Consider the following 24,532-nt stretch of genomic DNA (forward strand, 5'->3'; position numbering starts at 1 on the left):
TCTCTCTCTTCTCGCTCTCTCTGTCTCCCTCTGTCTCCCTGTCTCTCTTCCCCTTCCCTCCCTATCTCCCTGAGGAACCGCTCAGTCCAGAGTTCCATGCCTTTTTTTCCTAGTAGTAAATAGCAGTGGATGGGATATTGACAATAAGATTGGATTCTGTAGCTGGATCACTGGACCGCGCCGCTCTTGTTTCTCCCTTCCCGACCTTTCTATGGGAGGGCTCTATTAAGCACTGTGTATTGCTTTTGAAACATGACCTATGAGTAATGTATATCCATTCATTCTCTCATGTCCCCCCCTCCTCTCTCTCTCTCCCTCTCTCTCTCTCTCTTTCTCTCTCTCCTTCCCCCTTTACCTCTCTCTCTCTCTCTCTCTCTCTCTCTCTCTCCCTGTCTCTCTCTCCCTCTCCTTCCCCCTTTACCTCTCTGTCTCTCTCTCTCTCTCTTTCTTTCTCTTTCTTTCTTTCTCTCTCTCTGTCACTCTCTCTCTCTTTCTCCCTGTCTCTCTCTCTCTCTCCCTCTCCCTCCCCCTTACCTCTCTCTGTCTTTCTTTCTTTCTCTCTCTCTCTCTCTGTCTCTCTCTCTCTCTCTCTCTCTCTCTCTCTCTCCCTCTCTCTGTCTCTCTCTCCCTCTCTCTCTCTCTCTGTCTCTCTCTCTCTCTCTCTCTCCCTCTCTCTCTCTCTCTCTCTCTCTCTCCCTGTCTCTCTCTCTCTCTGTGTCTCTCTCTCCCTGTCTCTCTCTCTCTCTGTGTCTCTCTCCCTGTCTCCTCCTCTCTCTCTCCCTCCTTCCCCCTTTACCTCTCTGTCTCTCTCTTTCTTTCTTTCTTTCTTCTTCTCTCTCTCTGTCACTCTCTCTCTCTTTCTCCCTGTCTCTCTCTCTCTCCCTCTCCCTTCGCCTTTACCTCTCTCTGTCTTTCTCTCTCTCTCTCTCTCTCTCTCTCTCTCTCTCTCTCTCTCTCTCTCTCTCTCTGTCACTCTCTCTCTCTTTCTCCGTCTCTCTCTCCCTCTCCCTCTCCCTCCCCCTTTACCTCTCTCTGTCTTTCTCTCTCTCTCTCTCTCCCTCTCTCTCTCTCTCTCTCTCTCCTCTCTCTCTCTCTCTCCCTCTCCTTCCCCCTTTACCTCTCTGTCTCTCTCTCTCTCTTTCTCTCTCTCTCTCTCTCTCTCTCTCTCTCTCCCTCTCCTTCCCCCTTTACCTCTCTGTCTCTCTCTCTCTCTCTCTCTCTCTCTCTCCTTCCCCCTTTACCTCTCTGTCTCTCTCTCTCTCTCTCTGTCTCTCTCTCCCTCTCCTTCCCCCTTTACCTCTCTGTCTCTCTCTCTCTCTTTCTTTCTTTCTTTCTTTCTCTCTCTCTGTCACTCTCTCTCTCTCCCTGTCTCTCTCTCTTTCTCCCTGTCTCTCTCTCTCTCTCCCTCTCCCTCCCCCTTTACCTCTCTCTCTCTCTCTCTCTCTCTCTCTCTCTCTCTCTCTCTCTCTCTCTCTCTCTCTCTCTCTCTCTCTCTCTCTCTCTCTCTTTCCCCCACCCCTTTAGTGCTGGATGTTTATGTGCTCAGTACAGACGGCCAGGTGCAAGACTTCAGGTTCCCCCAGAGCAGCAAGGGTGGTGCCTCCATTCAGCTCTCCTCCAATACGGTCAAAGTCAACAGTAAAAACGGTAAGCATGAGAGACGTGTAGACGGTATGAACCTCGGAATATAGTCACGTAATAGCCTCATTGTTCTATTTCATTAGCAGCTCAATGCAGAGGCAATAGCTTATAGTGATAACAGATTGTCATTATATAGCGCTTTTTCCCAAGTGCTCAATGTGTTTTACACAGATAGAACTAGACTCTCCACCGGCGCCCACAGACCTCACGTGACACTTTATAATAAAATAACTATTATAAATAAAGGCGTTGTGAGACTTTTCAAGTTAGCGTTATTAATATCACACATAGAGAGAAATCTGGAAGCATTTTCATGACGACTATACCTCTTATTGATAGCTAACACCTCCAAGTCACAGCTTGAGGTGCTGGTCCATTGAAACTCGTTTCACTCTAGCTTCACCCTCATCATAGTCAATTGAAACCGACCCTTTCAGCCATAATGACTATCGTCTATAATAACAATAACAATTTAACGTTAACGTAAAAGAATATATGTTTAACGTTAACAATAACAGTTAGTTGAGTGTCAATGAACGATTACCTGTGAAAAGAAGCAGATGATGTGGGTAATGTGTGTGTGTGTGTGTGTGTGTGTGTGTGTGTGTGTGTCTGTGTGTGTGTCTGGCGGGTTGATGAAAAAACGGTTATTGTGCTCAGCATTGTCCAAACCTTTCAGTTAATAATACAGCTTTCCATACCTGGGGAAAGATTCATCTGGCCAGCGGGTGTGTGATTATCTGAGAATATGATGATGAAGTCATGAAGGCTTTCCTGGGCAAAGGAAGAAATTGACAACTTATAATCTCCACATCAACTTCTCTGGCAAACAAGTTGATTGCCAAAAAATACAAGACAGGAGTGTTCCGCCCTCACAGCACAGAGAGATTGGGTGATGAAGAGTGAAGTGACTCTTTGTGTGTGTGTGTGTGTGTGTGTGTGTGTGTGTCTGTCTGGCACTTCAATGTATTATTAACTGAAAAGTTATGCGCTCACTATTGTCCATAAAAACCGTAATAGTACAGCTTTCCAAGATGCGTTTCACATTCTCTAGCAAACAAGTTAATTTCAAAAACACAGAAAAAAGGCAGACAGAAGCTTTCTGCTCTCGCGGGGGGAGAGACAGCGGGAGAGCGGGCGAAGAAAAGTGTAATGCGCGCCACATGTTGTCCGCGGCTTTAGATACTTTTTCACTGTTTTATTCATACAAACAAACAATTACTTATTTGTACCGTATTTGATGTACAAATAACATGTATTAAATGGATAAAATTGTGGTATACAGTTGTTCCAATTATGTCTGTCGATATTATATTCAATGTGTAAAAACAAAAATGAATAAATGTTCTGAGCACACCCACGCTTTACAAAGATTTTTGACGAACGTCAAGGTTTTTATGGAAATCTGTTATATTTAGGATTCCAGGCACAGATTTTCAACTGATTGGGGAACCGCAACATCTGTTCACAATGTCACCAAAGGTCTGATAATCATTTGTTTACTTCCCAGGTGTTGCCAAGCTAGTGTTTGTCCTCTATAAGCACCTGGGCCGGTTCCTCAGCACAGAGAACGCCACGCTGAGGGGGGGTGACGGAGGGGGCCAGGGGGACGGCGGGCGCAATCTCAGCCTGACCGTCAACTCCCACATCCTGTCCGCCTCCATCACCAAGGAGTCCAGCCGTGTGTTCGTGTCCGACCCTGTGATCTTCACCCTGGAGCACCTCGACGTAAGCTTCCAACCCCCCCAGAGAGACCCACAGAGCTCTGTCTGTGTGTCTGTGTGTCTTTGTGTGTGTGTGTGTGTGTGTGTGTGTGTGTGTGTGTGTGTGTGTGTCTGTGTGTCTGTCTGTGTGTGTGTCTGTGTCTGTGTGTGTGTGTGTGTGTGTCTGTGCGTGTGTCTGTGTGTGTATCTGTGTGTCTGTGTGTGTTTGTCCCAATGAGCCAGACCAAGTACACTGTTGCGAAATGAAATGGGGTGTGCATGTGTGGAAGGAAATAATATAGTGAAAATGGAATGGGGGCTTGGAATAGTTGATAAATGCCAGTGTCAAAGGATAGCAGGGATAGGGGTCAATTGGAATATTAATCGTTAAATGCAACAAATGAATTGAAAACAGAACTCATTCGAGTTGAAAATTGCCCATTCTTTTCTACAAGGATTTTTCCAATTCAAGAAGTTCAGTTCGGGTCTTGCCTTGAGTGAATTCCCCTCTCTGTAGAACGCTGCTTAGATCACTGCTGTGAAAATGAACAAGACGATCCTAATTGGTGTTGTTTTAGACATCAAGAGCAGCCAGGTTTTGTCGCGTATTATGATGAATGTGTAATTATGCTGCTATGTGGGAAGCATCCACTCACGGGCCAACATTAGTGTGTTCAAGTGCTTCCTAGTACCCGGCTGGGTAGTTTCAATAGCAACCCTCTTCTACTTCCTGTCTCTTGACCTGCATTGATTGAAAGTGATGAAACTATACACATGAATATAGAACAGAATATATAGTATTGGCTATGTTGTTTCAAACATTAGAAATGTCAGTGCTTTTAGAGAGCTGTTTACGAGTCGGTGTCTCGCTTTGGGTGTTTTTGTAGAAGGAGCACTACTACAACCCCAACTGCTCCTTCTGGAACTACTCGGAGCGGAGCATGATGGGATACTGGTCCACGCAAGGCTGCAAGCTGCTGGACACCAACAAGAGCCACACCACCTGCTCCTGCAGTCACCTGACCAACTTCGCCATCCTCATGGCTCATCGCGGGAACGTGGTGAGTGGTCTCTCTCGCTGCGGCGGCGGCGTTCACACCGACCGTCGTCCCTGTCTCATCTCATTTCTCCGCGCCACCTCCCTGAGCACTCCCACACCGTCCGATGACGCACTTCCATGTTCACAAGGCCGCAGTCATGCTGTCTTGTAAGGAAGGTTGTGTAATATGTGCCAGACCAAGTGAGATGAAATGGGATACCGTGCGCCCCCTTTGGGAGTCACACGCAAACAGGCATTTAAAGACTAAAGAACGTGTGGAGAATGAGACGTGGCATGGTAAATGGACTGCACTTATATAGAGCCTTAATTCCAAAGCGCTTCACAATGGCCTCTCATTCACCCATTCACACACACACACATTCACACACCAATGGGAGCATGGACACCATGCAAGGCGCCGGGCCCCTCATTGAGAGCAATTTGGGGTTCAGTGCGTTGTCCAAGGACACCTCGACACGCGGCCAGCCGGGGATCGAACCGCCGACCTCCCGATCATTAGACATCGGCTCTACCTCCTGAGCCACGGCCGCCCACATGGCTTTACCCTGAAACCATGCATCAAGCCCCCTATACCCCCATCCCTTTATGCACTTCTCTGTATCTGACAGGACTGGGTAGTAGGGTTGGGCGGTTTCACGGTTTAACCGTGGCTTTCCGGGGCTTTTCGAAAATAGCAACAGTTTTGGTCAAAACCGGCATAAATTGCTATATTGTCGCGGACGCTACTGTGAGACGCTAATCATTCACCAATATGTTTCTATGGTGGGCCCTTTAAGGCTGGGTCGCAGCATGGGGGTTTCACGCCGATGTTTTGACCATAGTATGGATATCTGTGGTTTTAACTGTTGTTATGCTAGTTTGCAAAAAAACATTTTCAACCATGGAGAACGCATTCTCGGAAATTCGTTCTGGGAGAGGCAATCGTGCTACGAGCAGATGACACCAAAATGACTATGTGGTCTCGGGAGCCCTAAAGCCATAGATAATATATACGTATATTATGTATATATGTCTACAGCAGCCAGGGTTGTGAGTATTCTCGAAGATCATCCTGAGCACAACATATATGGCGCATTGAAAAACGTAACTTGCCTCCTAGAGACTTTTGGTTTAACTGAATCTGAACGTGCAGTGTTTCCCATACATAGTCGAATTTGTCTCATTACGAACCAAAAGTATTTTTAGTGCTGTTTGTATTTATTTATTTGAAGCGCATTTTTCAGCACTGCTCGTAGAAAGAGTTCGAGCAGGTTCGCAGAAAGGATAGGACTTAATCAAATTGGTGGCTCAGTCACAACAATGTGATTTTGAATCCCACGGTTTAACCGATGATCATGTTTTTTTGGGGGGGACAGTATCCCCGTATCCAAAAATTCCAACCACCCACGCCTACTGGATAGACATAAGCAAGATGGCCAACATTCCACTTAGCCCCATCAGAGGCCAGGTGAAGATATGACTATGTTGCTTACACCCATCAAATCTTCTCAGATCTACACAAGTGATCAGGAAGTAGGGGCGACGGTTTGATTTGACATTGAGGGCAAGTGACACTCCCCCCCCCCCACCCCCATTGATACATGTATATCTAAACATGATTGTACAACTCAAGAAATGATTAGATTTGAGCTAGATGGATGGTGGGGGGAGGAGTGAGGTATTGTAGAAGAGAAACGGACAGAGGCTGTCATTTACTTTACCGGGAGCCCAAGCCGAGATTCAGGACTAAGAATAAGTACGTGTCATACCATTATTGGAAATAAATTACATTTTACCTATGGTCCGTGACTAATAGCCTCCACGCACGCGCGTGTGTCTCCGGGAATCATGAGAAACGTACGCAGGCGTGCTTTAATTTGCATTTCCACTCGACGTGGAGTGGGTATAGGGTCCATTTGTCAGGAAAAATGCAATTACAATCCAATTACATGATAAATATCATGTGCTGTGAGCATCTACCCAGTAATAAACGTGGAACATAAGTTTGTGGTTTATATAATAACACGTCCCGACTCATGAACTCTTCCCCTCCCATCTTCCGTGGCAACCCGAACCATAACCACAAGTCGAAACCGGAGCCCTCTGACTGAGCCTTAACTCACACCAACCCCCTCGCAACTCACCTCAAGTACAACTCCTGCCCTCAATAAAATTACAAATATCATGGAATGGATTAGCTCATGCTCTGACCGCTATCCTTGAGTGATTTTCTATATGGTTTCAAACTTTAAAGCTTCTATTTTTGCCCATGTGTGTCCATATTGAAATGTGTTCCCTGTCATAGACTGTGGCATGAGCTGTGATCTACCCTTCATAGAGCGATCCCACACATACCATGCGATGTAATCGTCAAACTGACATTTGTGACAGTTTACTAATGACTTTACATACCACAACATGTGCTCGACAATGTCATTCAAACATGCCAAGTTTGTGTGCTGGATGTTGAATTAAATCCCTCTATGAGTCATAAGTAGAACCCACAGCGAGGGGGTTTTTCCTGGTTAGGTCAGATGGGCAGGAACAACTCCTGGCAGATGATGTCATGCTAGAGTAGGTCACGGTTCATACGGTATATTGGGACGCTAACCTTTCATTTCCAAATCCAACCCCTAACCTCTCTCCCTATGCACTTGTGGAGATCTGAGATGATTTGACAGACAGGTAAAGGCAATATGGTATTCATGATTTTTTTTCATATCCAGTCCAAACAAATAAGAAAATCGAGAAAAGCATAGGATGGAAGGGGGAAGGGGTCAATTGGAATTGTGGGGGTTGTCGCTCCCGTTTCCGCCAGGTTATTTGTTCTAATCCCTGCCGTTACTCTCTCTGTCCACCAGGCGGAGGGGAGCGTGCACGAGCTGCTGCTGACGGTGATCACGCGTATAGGCATCGCCGTGTCGCTGGTGTGCCTGGCCATCAGCCTCTTCACCTTCTGCTTCTTCCGGGGCCTGCAGAGCGACCGCAACACCATCCACAAGAACCTCTGCCTCAACCTCTTCATCGCCGAGCTGGTCTTCCTCGTCGGCATCAACATGACCGAACCCGAGGTGGGTACCGCACCACACAACCCCAGAGGATGCTCTGCACAGTGATCAGGGTGGAAACATTGTTACACACAATCCAATGGAACCAAACATTTTTTATGAAAATAAAGTTATAATTAAGTAAGAATTAAGTTGTAAGACAATAATAATACATACAAAAATAATAATAACTAATCATTTTAATTTTTACTATAATGCAATTATTATTTGACATTTTGGAGCCATCATGGCAGCCGTTCAAGTTCCAAATCTCAAACCAAGTAACTTTTTTTCATTTCAACAACCTTTTTTTTCCATTTCCGCGACTTGTTACCCCTCTCACCAGCCCCTGTCACATATGTGTGTGTGTGTGTGTAACCTCTAAACATGCCCCTCCCCCTCAGCTGGTGTGTTCCATCATCGCCGGGGTCCTTCACTTCTTCTTCCTGGCCGCCTTCGCCTGGATGTGTCTGGAGGGCGTGCAGCTCTACCTGATGCTCGTCGAGGTCTTCGAGAGCGAGTTCTCCCGCAGGAAGTACTACTACGTCTCCGGGTACCTCTTCCCCGCCGTGGTGGTGGGCATCTCGGCCGCCATCGACTACCACAGCTACGGCACCCAACGGGCGTAAGTGTTTTCCCTCCAGACAGGGGGATGCATCTCAACAGTCAAGAGTGGCATCCGCTCCTCCTCCTCCTCCTCCGACCCTCTCCTCTCCTTCATCGATCTGAAAACCACAGGATAGGTGAAAGCAGATATGTAGGACACCCAACCTGGAATAGCTGATAATGCTTTCACCAATCCTCCTCGCTCTGTTCTAAAATCTCTTCAATAAATCCGTCCTCCCTTCTTCCTTGAGCTCATCATCGATCTACAACAATAGCATTCGGCGAAAACAAGAATCCTAACATCGCATTCATAGATCACGTCATGGAGTCAGCTCAGAAGTTCATTCGAAGTCCAGAAAAGTGAGGACGGGTGCACTTTAGGGGTATTCGGACAGGGGATCCAGATCTCTCACAAGGCTGTAGTGTAGTGAGAAGAGAAGGAGACAACGGGTGGATGGTGGATGCCACTTAAGAATATCGGGACACCCCCCTCCGGGCCTATGTGTGGTTTATCTGTGTTCATCAAGTTTTTTTTTTCCCCTTGCTGCCGCCGCAGATACAGTTTTGTGCTAATGAGAGGAGCATCACAGGGCCTAGCCTCCTTCTGCCTCCTGGCAAGTTGAACACCCTGTCACTGCAAAACAGGCTGTGAGCAAAACCGCTACATTAATGAATTCTCTGGCTGATTGCGCTGGTCTGTTTTTTTTTTTTTTTCTGTCTCTCTCTGCGTGCTCTGTAAGCATGCTTTCTGCTCTTTTTTTTCCCCCTTTCTTTTTTTTCCCCCTTTCTTTTTTTTCATCTTGAAACTTTACTTCTCCAGGGCTCTTTATCCAAGAAGCGAGCCATATGATGTTTTGTAGGCCTTTCACTGGAGGGATTTATGTAAATGAGTTGGGGGTGTGTGGGGGGGGGGCGTTATACCAGTTTGCAGCGCAGTGGTGCCTTTCAATGTTCTCTGATAACATACACAGTAGCTGAAGTACAAATGTTTTTTTGAACACAACTTTTCCGCTGCTGTTGTATCAAGTCTATAGAGTCAGGCTGCATTCTTGTAGACTCTGAAGGCTTGAATCAAATACCACCGTCTGTTGCTTAGTTCTTGGTCCTTAATGGCACATATCCAGAAATGTCTTCACGGTCTCTCTTCACTAATCTTTCTTCACTTGTTGTTGACTGACTGTTTTTCCTTTTTCTGTCTTTTTATTATTATTACTATTATTATTATTACTATTATTATTATTATTATTATTATTATTATTATTATTATTATTATATTATTGCAAGTTTCTACATATCACAAAACATTGAGCTACAACAGCAGACCTAAAAAACTGAATTTCAGAGTGGAAACATTTCTAAGAATGTATTGCACGGTGAGAGAAGTGAAAAAGAACGTTTCCTAAAGGAGGCCTGTCTCTTTATGTTTTCCTTGCAGCTGCTGGCTGAGGGTGGATAACCACTTCATCTGGAGCTTCATAGGCCCCGTCACCTTCATTATCATGGTAAGATGTGTGTGTGTGTGTGTGTGTGTGTGTGTGTGTGTGTGTGTGTGTGTGTGTGTGTGTGTGTGTGTGTGTGCGTGTGTGCGTGCGTGCGTGCGTGTGTGTGTGTGACTGTAAAGCAGTGTGGAGATGTAAATCCAGCGTGTGGGCTTAATCCATACCGTGTCTATATCTGTGTATGTGTCCGTTGGCCCTCAGCAAAAAGGTTTTCTATCTTCAAATGAAAACACCAGGGAAAAAGTCTGGGATTTTTTTCTCGGTTTCGTGATGTTGTGTGTGTCGTTCTTGTCTGGTCACTTAGCTCTGCTTTCGCCAATCAATTTGCACAAAAGTAAAGTGGTCCATTATTGCTGACACAAGGACGTCAGCATCCATTCAGCTATGAAATCCTCTAGAAATCAGTGGGAGAGCACAAGCAGCCACAGCTTAAACCGTTTGGTTCGAAGCATAGCTTACAGAGGGAAGCACTCCCCTCTCGCAGGAGGAGAAGGAGAGGGGAGAGGAGGAGGAGGGGGTAGATTGACTCAGGCATGAAGGTCATTTACTCAGTGAGAAAAAGAATGGGGGTGGGGGGGGGGGGGGGGGGTGTGGAGGGACACGGATGAACATGGAAGTAATGAGTGGGTGGGCCAGACAGCCATTACTGCCCCGTCCCTAGAACCTCAGGGCCCTGCTGAGGATCATGACACCCCCCCCTCCTCCTCCCCCCCGGCCAATACCGGCACACGGACATCTCCATCTTCACCTTTGAATATTTCATGCGGTGCGTTCACACACTCTCACGCACTTGCACGCACCCATACACACATACACTCACTCACTCGCTCGCTCACTCACTCACTCACTCACTCACTCACCCGCCAACATTTACTGTACGCATATCGACATTAACACATGTGTATATATACATACTGCGCACATTGAGTACACACACTCTAATATATACACACACACACCCCAAGGGACGGGGCTGTGCCGGCCCTGGCAGTAATGTTTTTTTGTGGCGTGTTTCGTGAGGGAGGTGAGAGTTCTGGGTACTGTAGGAGGAGGCGGGGCCCCGTCGGGGGGGGGGGGGGGGGGGGGGGGGCGGAGGGGGCGGAGGGGAGCATGTGCAGTTGGGCTCTGCTTTCCGCAGAGTGCCAGGCTAGTCTGTCTCATCAGATCTGTGTCATCACTTGCGGCTGTGTTAAATGCATCTCCAGCCACCAGACTCAGGCAGACGGTACGTCGGCCCTGGTGGCCACGGGACAAAACTCAGCATCGCTCAAATCTGGGATCTAAAAACCCTCTGTCCTTTACTCCCTGTCTCCACGGGGAGACAACCCTCTCACCGTCTCTCTTGAGTTATTGGTTTCTCTCTCTCTCTCTCTCTCTCTCTCTCTCTCTGTCTCTGTCTCTGTCTCTCTCTCTCTCTCTCTCTCACTGTCGCTGTCTCTCTCTCTCTCTCTGTCTCTCTCTCTCTCTCTCTCTCTCTCTCTCTCTGTCTCTGTCTCTCTCTCTCTGTCTCTTTAAAGGAGGGATCTTAAGGCTCTGTCTTGGCTCTGTGTCTTAATGTTTCAGAGGGAGTTCCTATAGGACCATGCTGAGCTGCTTCCGTAGGGTCAGCATCTAATATATTGTATTTGATAATCTGGTAACGGTATCTCTCTCGATCGGTGTTCGTTCTTGCCAACCAACGCAGAGTTTTGGTCATTTATTGGTTAGGTTTTTCTGAATAAATACGCCAGAGGGCAGATTATAAGTAGAAGCTTTTAATAAGTTGAATACTTTTTTCAAAAGTATTTTACAGAAGTGCTTTTTTTTAGATTTAATATGGTAGTGAGCCAAAGTGAAGCATATCCCTCCTCCCGTTCGCTCACTGGCAGCAGTGCCTCCAAATACTTCGAGAAACATCCCTGAAGTCATGGAAAAACTTTTTACGTATAGCTTGAATATGTTGTTTTTCCTGGCTGAAGACATTTCGGTTCTAAAATATGGCACTCTCCTCCGTCTCTTCCCCCCTCTCAGCTCTGTTCCATGGTAGACATGTTCTGTTTGGGGCCATAATAGATTTACATTCCCATGCTCTTTTTCCCTCTCTCTCTCTCTCTCTCTCTGATGAGGAATAACGCTATGCCTTTGGCACCGAGACTTGCTTGGCCAAGACCTGAGGTTATGTATTACATCAGCTAAAAGAGAAAGGCAGTTTATCATTGGCAGTGGTAGAGGAGACCAAAGCAACAACCTTCTTTATATCTCCTTACTGGAAGCAAGTGTGGTGTTTTATGATTTGCACTGAGGCTTAAAACATTCATATCCTTCTCGGTTAAGGAGTGCTGGTTTTGATACTCGCACCATGTGCCAAAGACCTACTGTAGTTTAAAAGCGTTCTTCTTTTTTTTTTTACTAGTCCTCTATTAAGTCACCAGAAATGTGCACTGTATGCAGATGACATGCTAGTATCAGGAAATGAGTCCTCTCATATTGAATGTGCTTCGTTAACCTTGATATGCCTCTTTTGTTTTGACAGCTCAATCTCATCTTCCTGATGGTGACGATGTACAAGATGGTGAAGCACTCCACTTCCATGAAACCGGACTCTACCAGGCTGGGGGGTATCAGGTGAGGGGTTGTCATTGTGGGTGACCGCGCAGGGCCGATACTCATAGTTCTGTGGTTCAGGTTCAATTTGAAGTGAAATGCAAAAGCAAAGCCCCATGGCCTGGCTATCCCTGCCTACGCTTTCTTTATGCAATATCGAAGGTGCTTTTGACCTTTTTGTAGCCCCCTCTACACCAAAAACAAAGTGGAAAATTATACAATATGTATATATATATATATATATATAGTATTCCTTTCAGATTTGATTTCAATCCTCGGGTGGTGCCTTTTTTAGTTGCTTTTATGAGCGCAGTGTTTGTGCTATGAAGGGGTTATATTGCCTCTTTTATTCCCTCATAACTGCATCACTGACCTCTTGTATCACTTGCTCCTGTGTTGGCATTGTTGACAGCCTCCCCCTCTAGACTGGCTCAAACATGTGGCTCTTAGATTTAAGGGAGAAGAAGCTGGAAATGTGCCCATGTTTCCATTGAAACAGCCAAAGAACTAGATCAACTAATGGTCAGGGACTTGTCTTTTTTGTGTTCTTAATACTTCAACAATACTTCTAAAGTCAAAGAGCGACATATGCTATTCCTTGTTTTTGTTCAATACTTTTTGTGTGAGATAATCTTGTTCTTTTGTTGTTGTTGTTGTTGTTGTTGTTGTTGTTGTTGTTGTTTTTTACGCCAAAGTCGTTTCATTATCCTCGTTTTTGCTATGCCGGTGTAGAATCTAGTTTAAAGAAGGTCTGTGTTTGGAGATTGGAGCGATTCTTTCAAACATAATTCAAAGAAGAACAGAGCGTATTAACCGTCATTAATTGGGGTCCACCTCTGATCGACCACGTATGTACCGGTACTCCTCCAAAGTTAAGACGGGTTAACTTTCCCGAAAAGACTTTGAAATAACCAGTCAAGTTTTTTTTTGAAAGCATAAAGAGTTTTACCCACGCTCCAAATACCCATCAAATAATGAAAATACAACAATGACACAAAAGCAGGTCTAATCTATGGCATCTCTTTCTCCACCTTTCTCTCATTCCCATCTGTCCATGGATATTTTTCTCTCAGGGACGTGCTTACAATGGTGTCTCGGTTTCTTTCATTTTCTTCCTTTTCTTCTCTGGCCTCTCTTTCTCTTCCAGGATTGCTCTCTTCTACTCTCCTGTGTATCGATAGCTCCCCTCTGCCAGCCGTCATCCGTAGAAACTTACCGCTGGTTATCTGATTTCCTCTTAGGCTTTCCTGGAAACCTCCCTATAAAAAACCTGCTGTGTTGGCACTGTCTTTAACCAACCCCTGGGAAAGCCAAGGAAATATTGTTTGACTTTTGTTTAATTCCATTCCAAATCTTATGTATCGGCATTTTTGCGCTCCGTATAGATAATATGTCCGAAAGACAAATAGCGAAAGATAATATGGCGCTAGTTTTCCACACAGGGAGACACTTCAAGGACGCAGCGACTTGGAATCAGCCGATGATGAAATCTAACAGGGTTTTTTTTTGGTCCTAATGTTATTTTATTCTAATGACTGTGATGAATGTTTTTCTGTCTTTCAGGTCCTGGGTTCTCGGGGCGTTCGCTCTGCTGTGTCTGCTAGGGCTGACATGGTCGTTTGGCCTGTTCTTCCTGAATGAGTCCTCTGTTGTCATGGCGTACCTCTTCACAATCTTTAACACCCTGCAAGGGATGTTCATCTTTATCTTCCACTGCCTCCTCCAGAAAAAAGTAGGAGTTATGACCTCTATGAATACAATGAAATCGAAAAAGTTTTTTCTTCTTCACAAAGTTGGGAGTTTGGCTTCGTAATAATAGGACTTACATGAATAGGCAATCTGTTGAATGGAGCAGTTCATTTTGAGATGTGAAAGAAAAATAACCCTCTTTTGAACTGTACGTTTCCAGGGAAAATGTTTTGTTTACTTTCTTGCCTGTGCTCAAGTGCTACAATATATATATATATATAATATATATGTATATCGTTGTTTTTTTTTGTTTTTTTTAAGTTTCACACAGTCGCTGCTGTCTCTTGACATTTGTCTGAGATTATAAATCTGTGTTACGTTAGTCCGCAATATCCCGTCTTTTATGGTATCTATACATAGTCATCGGTGGAAATAATGCTAGGCCCATCTGTAGAGATCAGCCACTGAACTGCAACTTTCCTAATGGAGCGTTTAATAAAGATGTGGATTTTGTGGCGTGTTGGAGGAAGCTGTCAGCTGTCAGTGTCTCTGGCTCTGGCCAGTAAGCTCACTCTGTCCTGATCCTCTGCCCACCCTGCAGGTCCGTAAAGAGTACAGCAAATGTTTCCGTCAGTCCCAGTGCTGCGGAGGTCTGCCTTCCGAAGGTTCCCACAGCTCAGCCAAGACAGCCACGTCCCGATCCACCGCCCGCTACTCGTCAGCTACACAGGTACATATATATATCATGTACCACACTAGGAGATGAGAGCCTTTCTCTCTCCACTGAGTGGGAAAGGAAGATCTTATGTATTCTCGTTCATTTGAAGGTTAAAGTTCAACCTGCTGCAACAAATCATCAAGCCCTTGATGAGTTCAATCCGATTCGTTGGTAGAACTTGGTATTGAACTGGAACAAAAGGCCGTCCAAGGCCAGGATTGACACTGGTGTACCCAGATTGATGCATTCATTTGCGTATGTCCTATTTGCAGGGTTCCCACGGGTCCTTGAAATCCTTGAAAGTTTGTGAATTTCACAAAAGAAAATCAAGGCCTTAAAAGTTTTTGAAAATAGACATGGGTCATTGAAAGTGCTTGAATTCCCCTCTCTCTCTCTCTCTCTCTCTCTCTCTCTCTCTCTCTCTCTCTCTCTCTCTCTCTCTCTCTCTCTCTCTCTCTCTCGTTTTACGTAATTATAGTAGATACCTTTACACATATTTCACAATATATTGTTTTGCTGTGCTGTGGTAGAGAAGGCAAGACCATCTAGTGTTCAAGCCTCTACATTCAAAAGCCTCTCTTTTTAATTGTTGTCTGTGAGCGGATAGTTCCTATTATATAAATTCTCATCTAGATCTGTCTCAAACTATGCCGTGTTGGGTCCTTGATTTTGAGGGAATTTAGTCTTGAATTGGATGTTTCAGAAGGTGTGGGAACCCTGTTTTTGATTTTTTATTGTGAAGGGCATTGCATCGCATTCATGTACGGAACGTGCTAATATCAATTAAGTTTGATTGATTGACGGATTGATTGAATGATTGATTGGTTGACTAATTAATGTAGAGAGTCCTCTAAGGCAGTTATTCCAACCTACTGTTTGTGTTGCTGCATGTGTCAGAGTCGTATCAGGAGGATGTGGAACGACACTGTGAGGAAGCAGTCGGAATCCTCCTTCATCTCAGGAGACATCAACAGCACCTCCACGCTCAACCAGGGTGAGCACATCTACCCAACTGACATGCATAACACTTGACATGATGCATTATAACCTGTCATAGGCACGTATGAGCCTTGATGATGCTGCTGTATGACCAGAGCTAGAATGTGTTATGTCTTTCTGTGTGGCAATCGTTGGACTGAGCCAACACGGCTGATAATAACTGCGTCATTGTAATATGGTAAAACATTACAAGTAGGTCCTATGGGCTTGACAAGTGTTATAATATAAAGCGTCTTTCAGTGTCTAGAAAAGCTCTATATACCGTAAGTCTAATGTACTATTATTATTAATATTATTATTATTATTATTATTATTATTATTATAATGTAAAGTGAGTATCTTAACGCATTATACTGGCATTCTGTTTCTCAGTGATAAGCAAAAGAAATACTTAAGACGACAGAGTGAGTAAAAGTCGTTGTGTGGTTAAACAGTACAGTTGCTACTTGTTCAGTTGTTCCAGAACAGTACTGTTCTGTAGTCTGGCGTGAAGTGGTACTGATGAGAAGGTGGTTGTTCAACTCTGGGCGACCCTGACTAGAGGAACCGGCTGTGCCGCAGTTTTCTCTGACTCATCCTCAACCACTGGAATGATTGTCGGGGGGAGGTCGCCGCCAGTATGAAGACAACTGTGTTTCCTCACGAAAGTGGGTCTAGTGTGAGCCCTCGCCAAGGCTGCAGCTTGTTAATCTCTACTGATGAGGCAGCATGTTAATCTCTACTGATGAGGCACAGTAGCGTCCATGCTGTCTCGCTGCAGATATTTCCCCATCAACTGTAACATCGTATGATTGATCGTATGATTGATAGATTTTGCTATTTTAGTGTCACTGCACAATAATGCGTCAATCGAACAATACAAAACTACAGATTTAAAAAACACATTGTTGACCTCTCAGAAAGAGTTTTGAGACACTTTTTCTGTCATTTGTATATATATATAATCTAATATATATATTAGAAAATAAAATACAATACGTCATCATCAATACAAATGTACACAAAAACCAAAACAATATAAACAAAAATATTGTACTCATAGAGTTATGGAAATCAACATGCCAAAATGTGGTAACACTATTATACAGTTGACATTAATATGAATGAATAGTTTATGGATAATTAGTCAAACATCTTATTGCAAGTCAACAGATATGTAAATGATAATGTTATTGATGGATTGTTGGTGGTTCTTGGTCATCTATAGGGGGGACTCTCCCAGTCCAGTCCCAATAAAATACTCGACTAAATACTGTTTAGTCTTCTTTAGAAGTGGTGATTCGTATTCTGATTGTAGTAACCAATGATGAGTGGCCTGTTTAGATGGACTGTGATGATGTCATTGTTATGTATCGCGGCCTACATGTGAGGTCATGTTTCGTCGAATGTCTAGAAGGAGAGTGGTTACATGGCTGAATTGTTCCATGTTGGCGCATAACGAACTCTTTTGGCAAGCGTGGGATAAATAGAATATAAATGATAGCCTAAATACTTTAAAATATTTGGCTGTAATAAAGTTACGATGATACTGTTTATCAGTAAAGTGAAATGTTTGTTTAACAGATAAAAAACGGAATCATGTTGTTGATACAAGAGACCCCTGGTTCTGTCTGGTGTTACAGACAGTGTTTTGTTCACTATCACAATTGATGACAGACCCCTTATGAAAATCCACACAAAGCAAGGTTGGTGGGAACCCGTTGGGATACTCGGTGGGGAGCTCAACATTCACCGACATGCACAGCAATGAGACAAGACAGACACGACAATATGAAAAATGAGTGTGCCGGGTGCAGTAAAGATGTGTATCTCGGACAATATTGATTGATTGTTGCGCAGTGAAGTAAGGACCAGAGAATGTTTGTGATCTTTTTTCCTCTGGTCTTTCTTTCTTAGCATTTTACTGGTCATACCTTCGTGTAATTACTCATGTACACTGGCCCGCTAATTTAACTCTAACCAAAACCTTTCAGTTACTAATTACATAGTGCTTACATGAGTAATTACACAGTAACCTGAGCACTATAACATAAAGTGTGACCCTACTCCTCTGTCTTGTCTTTCCTCCTTGCTCACTCCCTCCCTCTTTCTCTCTCTCTCTCTCTCTCTCTCTCTCTGTTATTGCAGGGATGACTGGCAACTACCTCCTAACTAACCCCCTCCTTCGAGCCCACGACACTAACAATCCTTATAACAACCTGCTGGCGGAAACGGTGGTGTGCAACACCCCCTCTCCACCGGCCTTTCACTCACCAGGTGCACGGCGACCTTTGTTTCTCTACGTAGATCTTGTGTTTGTTCTGGTTTGTGTGCTGGAATTAAATGAAATGGAGTGTACTCGGAAGGCCACGGTTCTGACACAGCATGAAGTGTTGAAAAGGCCTTTCTGTAAATGTGCCCTTCTCTCCTCAAACCCCCCCCCCCCCCTTTCACTGCCACCCCCAACAACCTTTTTCTTTAACCGCTATCGATGCGAGCTGCTCTATTTTAACAGTGACAGATAAGGTTCGCTCAATGCTATCTTACCTAGACCGCTCAAGCCAAGCAGTCATTAATGGGAAATCGTAGGAGTTCCATGGAGTGTTTACATATTTCTAGACTAGTATTACATTTATACTGTTTCACTACAATATATCTATATCTACTACCCCTGTGGAGGATACCTTTATTAGCAGGTTCAATGATTTTCTGCCATCCTTTTTCTCGACGAACCCAGTCAGTCACGGATTGATCTGAATCCTGTCAGTGTCTTCCGTGACCTAGTTACCCTCCCCGTCAGAGCGAAAAGATAAGCAGAGCAAAGGAACAGAAAAAAAAAAAGAGAAAAGAAATACGAGCGACGTGACGCAATGCAGGCAGAATTATACCCCTCAGACATGCAGAGGTTTGATGATAAAAGGAGGATGGAGGGGAAGGAGGGGAAGGAAGCTGCACCGGGATGAATGTGAGGAGAGCGAAGGATCCATGATGAAACACATACACACACACGTACGTACACACACACACACACACACACACACACACACAGTGCAGTCGCTCTCAGATCTGGCACGTCTTCAAGCTCACTCACACATTACAATCGGAGCTCCTTTTAAGTGCAACTGCCTGCCTTTCGCACGTTAATGGAGTGAGGTCGGACCCAAACGTGTTGCACCGAAATCAAAGACTAATCGGCCAGTCGTGTTGCCGAGCGAAATGAAATCATCAAAACACACCACACGTTTAAAACGTACACACAGCCCCCCAATGCACAAGGAAACAATGCTTTAGAAACACGAGAGACATTTCCTGTCCAGACATAGTCATAGAAAGATGATGATGTGATATCATTATTGTAGTTGGCCAGCAAACATGAATACGAGGTGGCAACATGTAATTAAGAGGTTATTGTTCTGCATCAGCGTAATCATCTCTAAACCTGCCCAGACACAATGGGCAAAGGGCAGGCGTAACCACGTAGCAACACCTGAGAGAGACACAATTAAACATATAATGAAAGGCGAAAGTTGAAGAACAATAAACTAGACTACCAGCTGATAGATACAGTGTGTTGCGTCAGGGGAACTTCTTCATATTTACACATCCGATTTCGTGAGTAATTCGTGGCGGAGGAACAGTTGAAACTACGAAGACAGCTGATGGATGCACGGCGGGTTGGGCGTAGTAGGGGGGAACTTCATATACATACTGTACAATTACATGCACTAGTGTTATTAATGGCGGAAGAACAGTTGGAGAACATGACACCATGAAGAGAATCGCTGATGGAAGCACCATGGTTTTGGGTGTAACTTCTTGTAAGGATCAGTCACAAGGCTGGTGGATCAATGAGGGCCTCTGCTTCCTAATGTCCTCTCTGCTAAAGTCATTACACTGTATCCCCCATGCCAAAGGATGAGTGTGGCTTATATTATGTGCGTATTAATATAAAAGTAATATTCTGCAGATGTTGATATGATGCATTAAAACGGTAAAAAAGGGGAACATCTTGGCTCAATCTCTGTTGGCGTGTTTCCCAGAATGCAGCTGTCTCCGCGTCCGGTTAAATTCTGTTCACATCAGTTCCCCCTCCTTCTCCCAGTAGACAATACCTGTCTGCGTCTAGGATGACTGTCCACACGCATAAACAAATGCAAATCTGCAGCAGGGTGTGTTTTCCGTGGTATTTCTCTCTTCTTCTTTTTCTTCGCCCTTTTTTTGCCCTCGTCATCCAACCAACCCCCATCCGCTCTTTTTAGAAATGTCTTTGATGTATGTTTATTTTTTATTTATTTTTTTACACTCCTTTCCCTCCCTACAAAAGAAACACTTCTTATCTCGACGCCAGTGTGTCAATGCAGAGCTCAAAATTATTTCCTCCACCTCCCAGTCAGCTCTATTCAGACTCATTTTCGAGTGAAATCTTAGACTTCAATCTCTTCTTTGCAGAGCATCAAACGAGGTGGAAGAAACCGGCAGAAAAATATGACATTTTTATCCTCTCCTCCCACTCATTTATAGCCTTATATTCCTATCAAATCAAACCATCCTATCAAACCAGACTCCCATCTCCACTCTTCTCCCTTCATCTTAGCCACTACTTATTTATGACGGTCGATCATCGAGTTTCACAAGGAGCTATCTACATGTGATCTACTGTGTACCTTGTGTTCTCCCCCCAGCCTGTAGAAGTAGACAGAAACCACCTTGTAAAATCCCTTGCTCCAGCTTTAGAGAGAGAACACAATAATATGTACCTTAACCTGCCATTGAAAGTTGTAGAAGACGCTGTGATTGCTTGCTGCTGCCCCCCCCCGCCCCATCCACCAGCCAAGCCATGGATTCAGTCGTCTGAAAGCTTTGTCCTCTCTTTACTCTCTCAAATTGTTACATTCGAGAAAGCACTCTTGGTTAATGGTTCGTTATCACTTTAGATTTCTAAAGAAAGAAAACCGTCGTTCACTTTGTTGGAGGACCAAGTCTGGACTGACTGAATCCAGGCCTGATTTTAAGCCTTCCCCCCTCCCCCCTCTTTTGTCTTATTTCAATGATTTTCAACGTTTTTTTATGCCGCAATATAAAAAAAGCATATGTTTTTACTTTTTTTGCACATCAGCAGTTCTTAGGCCACATAGCCTGAGCAGACACAATTGATGTGAGTGGTGGCAAAGTGAGTCATTGCACCCTGCCTGTCTGTGGTAGTGTGGGGGGGGTGTTGCTATGCTTGTGGGCCCCCCCCCCCAGTGCAGTGAGAGAGGTGGCCGGCCGTCTGTGTTCCACTTCTTTTGTCTTGCCTTCTTTTCTTTTCTTTTCTTTTCTTTTAAAGGTGGAATGTTTTATTCATAGTGGCTTTTCCCACCACCTTCCCCTTCCCCACTGCTTTTTTTTTTCTTCTTCTTCTTCTTCTTCTTTTTTCTCTCTCATGTGGATGTCGTTTCTCGCTCTGTCCTTACCTGGCTAGCTACATATCTGTTTGTTGCCGTGTGTGTGTGTGATGTTTTGTTTTTCTTTCTCATTTTGTCGAATATTGTTCAGGATAACTTCCAGCATTGGCTACGGTAATGGGTTGGAATGGGGGGGAAGACGGCGATGGGGGACATTCAAATTTGAACTTTGCAAACGTACATTTTGATGGTGATACAGAATATCCAGACTGTAAACGGTTGCGAGACTTTGAGTGGAGTGTCCTGAGCAGTATCAAACTCTATGTACGTGTATGTACGATTTGAGTATTGATTTCATATGGATTCAAAAGTGCAAACAATAGAATCTAATCCACTCCTCACGTCTCTTTGTTCTAGGGCAGCACTCTCTGACCAATAGCAGGGACCTCAGCGCCATGGACACCCTACCCCTCAACGGCAACTTCAACAACAGCTACTCCCTGCGCAACGACGACTACGAGGACGTGGGCGGTCACGGCCCGGGGGACCTCGGGGGCCTCAGCCTGGACGACGCCGCCTTTGAGAAGATGATCATCTCCGAGATGGTCCACAACAACCTGAGGCCCCGCTTGGCCCCCAAGGGCCGCGACACTCCCAGAGACAGGGACTCCCAGGCCCCTCTTCAGACTAGGGTGACCGTGGACCTAGGTGGTGGTGGTGGCGGCAGCGGCAGCGAGGACGACACCACCGTAGCGGACCACGCGGAGGCCTCGTCCCTCCAGAGAGGATGTGGTGGTGGTGTGGTAGGAGGAGGAGGAGGCCACCCCCTAGAGCTGCTGCTACACCCACACCACAAGGGGGCACTGGAACCCCCACTACTGCCCCAGAGGACTCACTCCCTGCTCTACAGCGCCCAGAAGGCCCCCAGGAGGGCCGGGGAGGCAGGGGGGGTGGGGGGGAAGGGCTCAGAGACAGCGGGGGCGGAGGGGGAAAAGGGCTCCCAGTCGCCCAACAACAGAGACTCCCTATACACCAGCATGCCCAACCTGAGAGACTCCCCCTCCCCCCCGACCTCTCCCTATCCTCCCGACGAGGAGGAGGACCTTTCCCTTTCCCCCCCGAGCGAGGGGGAGGACCTGTACCACAAGAGCATGCCCGAGCTGGGCGACGGGCCCCAGCCGCTGTCTTACTACCACATAAACCGCGGCACCAGCGACGGGTGCATCGTGCCGCCCAGCGCCGAGGACTGCGGGCCCGAGGGAGAAGCCCCCCGGGACGGACAGATGCAGCTCATCACCAGCCTCTGAGCCGGGCGGGGAGCCACTATCTTCTGTTTGCACAGGTCTAAAGGTCATGATCTATCTGGGCTCTTGGTTGATGTCAAAGACTGTTGCCAAGCTCAGTTGGGTCCCTCCTCCTGTACCCCTTTCCTTTTTTGTCCTGTGTCCGAGGCAGGAAGTGAAATGTTTGCTGGCGGGTACGAAAGGGAGGAAACAGATTACTTTTTTTTCCACACAAACTCAGAAAACACGCAAACATCCTTTTGAGACTTTTGAGTTAAACTGCTATGTTGCTGAGGGAGGGGAGGTTAGGGTTGGGGGAGGGGGGTGGGGGGGGGGTAGGGTTGGGGGGGTGGGGGGTGGGACGCACAGAACACTAAGTGTCAGAGAGAAGTCTGGCGCCATCCCTGTCCAGCCTGAATTTGTATTATACTGAAAAGAAAGAGAAAAAAAAAGGATCAGGATTAGCACAATTGACCACTCCTGATGTGCTCCTGAAGGAGATCCAAAATCCGGATCCGTTTGGTCCTGGGCTCATGAGGGAGAGTCGTTCCACAACACAGTGAGGACTATAAAAAAAGAACCACTAATTCAAGACTCAGGCCTTATATTTTCTCTATTGCACATTTAACTGTTGTCAAAGTAACAGCGAAAAAGAAAATATATTTTGCTGTACCACAAGTGTAAAAAGACATGTTGCGGCAAAAAAAATATGTTACGGCAACCACAGATGCGACCCTTTTGATGTCAAGGCGGTCATTCTTAATCTGAAAAAGTTTGCTCAAATGGTGAAAATGTGTTTTTTTCCTCTCACACTTGCCTCATTGTAGTATCTTTGAACATAAAAAAAGATGTTTTGAAAATCCCATAAGAAACCATACTCACATCTCTGCTTGTGAAGTACTTTTGCTCTCATGAATTACAAGTTTTCCAGTAATATATTTGTTAACACCTTGCCATGCACAGATTTGGAGTGAATTGGATCGTTGTGTAATTTATTTTACTTGAAAACAATTGTCAGGTTTCAAGAACTTCGACTTTGACACTAATTAATTTATTAACAGAGCTATCAAAAATTGAAAAAGAAAGTGTTTGGAAAGTGTGACTTGTTGCAGCACTGTTTTAGGTTAATTTCATTTCTTTTTTAAAGAGCCCATCGTCAGCTGATAAAAAAATTCAACTCTTGTTTGATATCAAATAAATGTGAGATTTTTTTTCTTGTTTGCAAAAGTCAGACTGATTTCTTTAATCCAGATAAAAGCATCAATTCGGTACAAATTCAATTATAGATATTTTACCAAGATGTGGTTTAATCTATTGTTGTAACTTGGTTATATGATACATCCTTAGAATATGTATGCTTGGTTGATTAGATTGCTGTTATTGATCAGCAATTAGAAAGTCATTGCTTGTGTTGAATCTCATCCATCATTTCAGTGCCAGTCGAACATACCCAACCCATGCCCAGACATGGGATTTATAAAATGTTCATCTAGAGAAGACCTACATTTGAAATCTAACTCTAAGCCAGTTTTTCTAAACATTTAACTCATATCAATAATATCCTGTGTCCTAAGACGCTGGACCCTCTTAAATGTTGTAAGTTTGTCTGAAATATGCCATCTCATATCATTTCAACAACAACATCCTCCCTAATAATAACCCCCGACATTTCAATGGACATTTCAGTGTCGGACATTAGCTGTTGGCCTTCTGCAGGCACGCACCATTCAAAGAGGCTGCCACCAGAGAGAGAAAGGTCCACTCCCCTAGAACACCCCTGGCAGTAACAACCTGTCTATATACAAACCCAGTATCGGGTAGGAGGACACTCCGTTTTAGAAAGCGTTCGTAAAATGAAATATTGTGTTCAAGGGATCTCGTTCCGTGATCTTTCTTTTAAGAAAGCTTGCTTGTTCTAATCCCGGACCTTTAATGCATGGGTTGGCTGCTTTCAAAAAGTTTCATACTAAGCAGGACGCTGGACTTTTTTGATCTGAATTAAATATTTAGAAAAATAGTTGCAGCAACAGACCCCTGTCGGTAGACCTGCAGTGTGGTTGAGAGGGAGTGGGGAGTCTGGATGAGGCGAAACCCAGACATTTCACATTTTACAACTTCTAATCAAATATTTGCAAACAATACCACCTTCCATGTAGGTCCCGGTTCAACTGACCACCCACCCCAGTGAATAGCAGACATGCGTCTCCTCGCCCCCAACATCGAACTGTGTCATTCGATTTATTAGCCAACGCGAGGTGCCAAAGCTCTGTCGAGACTGAGATCCGGGCCTGAGCAGAGCACTAAGTCCACCGTGGCTCTCTGCCGTTCTGCTGTTTGAATGTCAGCCTCTCCGTTTACACAA

The 24,532-nt window shown here is 45.0% G+C and overlaps 1 protein-coding gene across 1 annotated transcript in view; it reads left to right on the forward strand.

Annotated features, from left to right (window-relative positions):
* adgrl2b.1 (adhesion G protein-coupled receptor L2b, tandem duplicate 1) overlaps positions 1–22,194 on the forward strand; it is a gene marked incomplete at both ends in the record, with an annotated part of 64,643 nt that extends 42,449 nt beyond the window's left edge. The window contains 12 exons of the mRNA XM_080546265.1: positions 1,525–1,647; positions 3,152–3,369; positions 4,232–4,405; positions 7,245–7,454; positions 7,835–8,055; positions 9,472–9,538; positions 12,048–12,139; positions 13,682–13,850; positions 14,409–14,537; positions 15,423–15,519; positions 17,652–17,780; positions 21,305–22,194. Coding sequence (XP_080402391.1) covers positions 1,525–1,647; positions 3,152–3,369; positions 4,232–4,405; positions 7,245–7,454; positions 7,835–8,055; positions 9,472–9,538; positions 12,048–12,139; positions 13,682–13,850; positions 14,409–14,537; positions 15,423–15,519; positions 17,652–17,780; positions 21,305–22,194 — 2,519 coding nt within the window. The remainder of the gene's footprint in view (positions 1–1,524; positions 1,648–3,151; positions 3,370–4,231; positions 4,406–7,244; positions 7,455–7,834; positions 8,056–9,471; positions 9,539–12,047; positions 12,140–13,681; positions 13,851–14,408; positions 14,538–15,422; positions 15,520–17,651; positions 17,781–21,304) is intronic.
* Between the last annotated feature and the right edge of the window lie 2,338 nt (positions 22,195–24,532).

Source organism: Nansenia antarctica (assembly GCF_963989245.1).
Source record: "Nansenia antarctica genome assembly, chromosome: 16".
Lineage (NCBI taxonomy): Eukaryota > Metazoa > Chordata > Actinopteri > Argentiniformes > Microstomatidae > Nansenia > Nansenia antarctica.